Source organism: Triplophysa rosa, linkage group LG14, assembly GCF_024868665.1.
Source record: "Triplophysa rosa linkage group LG14, Trosa_1v2, whole genome shotgun sequence".
Taxonomy (NCBI): domain Eukaryota; kingdom Metazoa; phylum Chordata; class Actinopteri; order Cypriniformes; family Nemacheilidae; genus Triplophysa; species Triplophysa rosa.
The window spans coordinates 4,847,058-4,853,282 of record NC_079903.1 but is presented as its reverse complement, the minus strand read 5'-3'; the positions used below and the strand labels follow the sequence as shown (position 1 = coordinate 4,853,282).

At 36.4% G+C, this 6,225-nt stretch overlaps 1 protein-coding gene and 1 long non-coding RNA gene across 4 annotated transcripts; both read right to left on the bottom strand.

Annotated features, from left to right (window-relative positions):
- Positions 1 to 959: 959 nt before the first annotated feature.
- On the bottom strand, positions 960 to 2,130 carry LOC130564408 (uncharacterized). Its single transcript, XR_008964251.1, has 4 exons — positions 2,039 to 2,130; positions 1,841 to 1,937; positions 1,421 to 1,582; positions 960 to 1,253 (listed from the first exon to the last, which is right to left on the bottom strand). It is a non-coding gene; the product is annotated as an uncharacterized LOC130564408 (long non-coding RNA).
- A 251-nt stretch (positions 2,131 to 2,381) lies between these two features.
- On the bottom strand, positions 2,382 to 5,569 carry LOC130564407 (uncharacterized). Of its 3 annotated transcripts, XM_057350471.1 has the most exons (10): positions 5,455 to 5,569; positions 5,071 to 5,146; positions 4,742 to 4,829; positions 4,379 to 4,619; positions 3,716 to 3,791; positions 3,375 to 3,622; positions 3,156 to 3,248; positions 3,021 to 3,068; positions 2,592 to 2,665; positions 2,382 to 2,450 (listed from the first exon to the last, which is right to left on the bottom strand). In XM_057350471.1, exons 1-10 carry the CDS (start codon positions 5,470 to 5,472, stop codon positions 2,414 to 2,416), a joined length of 999 nt encoding a protein of 332 aa, XP_057206454.1. In that variant the 5' UTR covers positions 5,473 to 5,569; the 3' UTR covers positions 2,382 to 2,413. The 3 variants fall into 3 exon arrangements, with proteins under 3 accessions (XP_057206454.1, XP_057206455.1, XP_057206456.1); XM_057350472.1 differs by lacking the exon at positions 3,021 to 3,068 and having other exon boundaries at positions 3,156 to 3,251; positions 3,348 to 3,622; XM_057350473.1 differs by lacking the exons at positions 2,592 to 2,665; positions 3,021 to 3,068 and having other exon boundaries at positions 2,411 to 2,450; positions 3,156 to 3,251; positions 3,348 to 3,622.
- Between the last annotated feature and the right edge of the window lie 656 nt (positions 5,570 to 6,225).

Genomic DNA, 6,225 nt, shown 5'->3' with positions numbered 1-6,225 from the left:
ACATGAAACATTTTAAATTCTTTAGGAACATGTGAGCACCGAAATAATGCTTTGGTATAGCATAAACTGCTCAACAATAAAAACATATGAATGCATGCAACTTGTACTTAACAATGTGTTGGAATTTTGCAAACATCAGTTTTTAAACTTGAACAATGACACAGCAGGTGAGCTGGAGCATCCTTAATAGCGTCCAAATTCATAGCCATGGGTAATGGCCTGTGAAACAACATTCCTGAATTCCTTATATGTACCCAGGTGTGCAACTGGGAATGTGACGGAGCGGGAACATGCGTTAACTACAGGGAAACAGATACTGTGTGTACCATAGCGTACACTGCAATCATGATCGAATTCCATGACAATTTTAAAATGCTCACAGTCTGCATGACTTAATGGAATATGAGACTGTCCTGTCAGCCACTGGCAAAACTTGCCAACATTAATGAGCATGTTGTTGGTATGTCCATCTGCCTTGTCATCTTCACTCTGTGTGTCCTCTTTGGGTCTGTCTTTTTTTGTTTTTCCTCTCTTCTGAGAAGGTGATAAAAATCATTGTAGTTTTAACTTGCAGTTACAATATGCAGGTACTACCCCAAATAGAACAATACAGCAAACTTTTCCACAACTACTACAAATTCGCTTTAGTTTCAAAAAAGAAAATTCAAAGGACAGAATAGTTACTTTCAACTTTAGTATAATAACATTTTTAATTTGTTCAAATTATTCACCTTCATCCTCTATGTCCTGTACATAGTCCTGCAGAAAGTTGACTACTCTGGACTCTCTTTGACACCTCATTGTACCCATCTCACTGAAGACAGGTGATAGTGATGTCACTAAAAAATCAGCATCCACCTTAAATTTACAAAAAAAAGAGAAAACCATACATTCATATTTAAAATGGTTCTTGATTCAGTTCATATTATCTATGAGATAGTATTTATTGCTTGCCTTGCAAAATGATCCTGGAACAAACAGCTGTCTGCAAATGTCAGTATATTTTTGGACCAAGCCGAGAAGCCCATACAGTTTTATTGCAGAGCAGATTTGTTGTAGCATGGGAAGTAATCTCACTGTAGTGTGTAGAACTACAGAGCTGTAACAGAGTAAAACGGTGAATTGCCTATAACAAAAGAAATGTCCTACCGCACAATCTCTTCTTTTCTTTCTATAGACACAGCCCCTTCGTATCCACATGACAAAATCCTGTCTGTACATTCCATCAGGGTTGTGTTGTCAGCTGCCTGAATCTTTGAAACACAAAAAACCCAAATGTAAACTGTAAGACCTCCTCGGAGTTTACAAGTTTAACTAATTGTTTCAAAAGGATGTAATTTTCACTACAATGAATAAAATTACAAGTAATAAAATTATGATTCACAATTCAATGCAATTTTTCCAAACTTAAATGAAATACCTCTTTAATTAGCTCAATCAGTTCAGGGTCTGTTACATCCCTTTCAGTTATTGCTTCCTGATCCATTTCTCCAGTGGAAATGTACTTGTAACACCACTGCAAAAAAAGTTTGGTGGGGGACCACCCTGTGCGATGCTAACGGCAAATATCTCACCAATAGTCCTGCAATTCAAAAACAAAATATATTACGGCACAATGGGTAACTGTATAAAATGAGAAGTGAAGGTGCTTGGGAGAGAAAAGTAACCTGAAAGATGGCTTACAGTAGGTGTCATAGGATATAGCTCAACTACTGTTAATCTTCATTTTAATATGTGTCCATGTCAACAGTCATTGGAAAGCTTATCTAACATGTACTTCACATATAAAATTGGAATTGGAAAAGTGTTAGTCCATAATTTCCATTTTTTAATAACCTACTTGAAGTTATGTTTGTCCAAGTCTGTCATTGAATACTTGGGGTTTTTGCCATCCTCCCCTCCCTCAAAGAACCGCTTCTCTATTCCTGACATCATTTCTTTTCATAAAAGGGAAAAAGAATACATGAAATACATAGGTAACAACAGTAACAACTAAAATATATATATATATATAATATATATATATATATACACTGACCGGTTAAAAATTCTGTCCGCAGAGCCCCATTGTCAATGCCAGCCTCTTCCAATAAAAGAAACTCTGAGGGCATTTACAGGGGGAAGACTTTTTTCTGCCCGCTGCCATTGTTTGATGCCTCTTTCAAGCATCTGATCCCTGGTCACACAAATGCTGAAGATGCTGCTTTCGTCCACCCTATCAGTAAGGTTTTTGATGACATCAGCAATGACTTATTAGAAATAGAGGAATAAGAGAAAAAAAGGTTAAATTGCACATTGGAAAATGTCATATTATTAGTAAAACAAAATATCTGAAAGAAGGTTTGGATACCTTTTTTATCTCTTGGTGCATTTTAAATTCGTTTGGATAGATCTCCGTTTCATCACTTTTTTTTTATACAAAGTCGATGGCCTCTGTTTCATCACAAAATCTGTGGGAATATCAATCTACTGTAACATGTTTTAGCCATACTAAAAGCTGAGATATTGTTACTAGCAAAACAAGATGAAATCGTTGTATGATATTTGAAATTGTAGCTTCAGAAAAAATGCATGGAAACACCGAGAAATACCTTTCACCACAGTAGCTTGCATGGATTTCCACAAAGTCACTGGGGTAAAACTGCTCACAAATGGGACAGGCTGTCTTGAATGCACCCCATTAATAAAAACATTATTATTATTATTATGTACACACCAAATTATCATTTTTTAATTGTAAAGACCCTTTGGCCTTTCCTCTAATACTTAAAGCCTAGCATCTGTAGCCAAAACTTTTATAATTTACAAATTTTACAAAATGTTTTGGAAAATTGGTATAAAATATGTGCATTGAATTCTTGTTCGGCAGGAAAGAACTAGCTCGTTTTCAAAGTTGTTCTAATGGTAACCACATAAAAAGCCAGTAATAAGATGGTGCCTTTGTTAGTCTGTCAACTTGGTCAAAAGTTCAGGTGAAAGGAGAATTGCATGAATGCCTATTGAATGTTTTATATTCTTACTTTCTCAGAACCCTTGAAACATGAAGGAAGATCTAAATTGCTGGAGTCCTTAAAGTGTAAAATAAATTAATAAAAACATGATATAATTTTGAACATGTCTGACTTCATATTTGCTGTTTTAACAGACAGACTTACTGTCACAGATGTGTCAACAGAAGGAGTGTCATCTGGGAAGTTTTGCACAATAACTTCCATGGCAGGACTGTTATCTGGGGAAGACAAACAAGTCTGCAAGAAAATGAACAAAATAAATATATTATCCCTAGGGCAACTGAAGAGTGATCAATGTATTAATATAGAATCAAGAGTAAAATATTTCTTGTNCTGTTCAGCAGAGTCAGATGAGAGTTCTACCGTCTTGCAAGATGCCACATGTGCCGCTAATAACTGGACTGGCATGTTTTCTGAACACATATCGCATGCTGCTTTTGGCATTTTTTCAAACTCCTTTGCAGTGTAGGGGAGAGGTGAAGTATCAAGAGTTCCTTGGATTGGTACTATGTACAGTGTTGACTTCCCACGTGCAACTGTATTGAGGTAAGCACCTGTATAACCTTCTGCCTCAGGCGGTACAATACACAATTCTCTTTGTCCAGATCCACCTAAAAGGAAAAGATGTAATATTTGAAGTCAGTCAAATTTGCCAGTAGACCACATAAGACCGTAGCTAAAAATAGGAAGCTTCAATATCTTACCAACAGCCTTATACAACATCCATGCCCCCTTCAAATCAGCCATTTTAGAGTATGTCTCCTCAAGTTTTGTAGACAACTGTATAATTTATATAATGTAAGTATTGTGGCAAAGAGATGCCTTTGGATAATGTACATTCCTTAATAATAAGTCATATTAGCAGTAAATTATGTTAGCTGTTAGTCATGATATACTGCTATGCCATCCCTCACTAAAAGAGAAGTTATGAACAGAGCCCTGATGCATAAAAGTTTGTTTGGTGCATTGATATACCCTTTATGAGTAATGGTTAATAATAGATTATTTTAAGAATTACATTACAAATGTAAAAAAGTGTATTGTAACTCAGCATACCACAGATTACCAATGAATGGTATGAATAATTTAACTAACACCAAAATGGTATGAAATGTCACAATCGCAATTGTTAACTTCATGTAAGCTTACGCAAGATGTTCTTCAATCAGGGTGTGTGAGAAGTGAAAATTAGTGTACATTATTGAGGTCTGACAAAATTTAAACTCATAGAATTTGAAAACGTCAACAATAAAAACACACATAAGCTTTAATGTCATTATCAAATTATTAAGCAAGGTTATGATTATTGTAATGTGAACAATTTAATGAACACCTTAAGGCAAGCATGGCTATCTGTTGCAACTTACCCATGAATGGTCAGCATCATCTGTGATACTGATGGTTCTTCGACCCATCCCTGACTGTAGAAGAGTTAATTCATCTACAGCTTTTGGTGTCTTCTCCATATATTTGTTAACAAGGTAGAACTGTACTGGAAAACACTTGACAGTACTGAGTCTTCTTTTCATGTCAGTAACAGTAGAATGTGGTCCCCTTTTCCCAGTCACTTTTTTCCCCAGATTTTTCACAAACAGTCCTGGGAAGGATCTGCGAAAATGTGAAGTAAGAAACAGCATAAGAGAATGCATTTAAAACAATGTCAAGCACTACATACAAAATTGTATTTTCAAATTATCATAAAAATGAATATAGTTCTCAGAATGACAAACCTTGCCATGTTTTGCTCCAAAGTGTTTTTCTGCTGTGGAACTTCTTGCCTACTAGTGTGCGGCTGGTTTGCAAAATCTGCAGAAACTCCTTTTAAACACACAAAAATAACAAATTTTCCACACTCTAATAATATTTGACTAATCAAGTACATACAGTAAAAGGTTCATACACCATCATCATATTCAACGTTTATATTACATTTTGGCACCATTGTTGCTTTAATACAGCATCATGAAATGCATTATAATGACTAGCATGAAAACAAGATGTAATTGTCAATTTAAAAAATAAAAGATAGTATTAAGGTGAGTGTAACAACAAGCCTCACTGTCTCTGGCTGCTGGCTGAGATAGGGCGCTTTGCAGCAGTGACATCACCCGTCGCGCTGCCTCCTGTAATTCTTCCTATCATAACAGTTTACATGACAGATAAGTGTGTATAGCCTGTCACATCTGTTAAAAATATGAGCTGACTACTTTATACAACTCAAAAGGATGTGAAAAATAAAATCCACTAACGTTACACGTCATGGACTCCCTGCAACAGTTACTAGCACTGACACTAACTTATGCAATGGCTTCCGTTTTTTAAACAATTAACTACATGGATTACATATGTCACTGCTCTCGTCACAAACAGGCTCTGTAAAGTTTTGGTCATTCACTATTTACTGTGTTAAGGACTATGTAAACTTGACTATTCCTTGTTTTACCTCTTTTTTCTCCGACATCTTGATGACTCTTCGGCAAAGAGGAAGGTGGCAGGTGATTAAAGACTGGGTGTTGCAAGTGACCAATCACAGATGCGGAGTCATCAGTCACCTGTCCCGCCCCCAAAGTCTCAAAAGTCAGCTTGAAGATCGAGCGAGTGATGAGCAGTTGCGAGCGCGTAGAGAGAATCGAGGATTCTTTTCCGCTTGCGGATACTGTTCTGCTCGCTCGCGGAGTTTAAATGCGCCCTCGCGGAGCAGCTTTCCGCGCGTGGTTATCATTATGCGCGTTTGCATAGCGCGTGCGCGCGCGGATTCCATGCGCGTGAGTTTTGGGTCCATTTAAATTCCATACAGGTGATCTTAATGTGCACTTGACCTACTTACGCGCCATCTTTCTCGCGCGTGTGCATCTTTCACTCTCTTTATGTTTCTCCTTCCTAAACCTGTCTCTCAAGGACTTCCATCGGGTCCTGCACACATCCTCTGACATAAAAAAATAAAAAGTAAACAATTCCTTCAAATACAACAGGTGTTGCTCAAGTGTTTAAAACTTGTTATTTATTAAATATTAATTATGTATTACTACTGTAAAATCTGACTTAAAACAGGTTCTGGCTGTTTTATAATGTGTTTTCAAGATAAAAACTGGCTGTGCTTAAATAAATGGTCAATAAATAAATAGTCAAATTCACCTGCCACTTATATATAAATCATAATTTTGTGTATGAAATCTAACTTAATATTTTATTTCGCATTTGGCTACTAGATTGT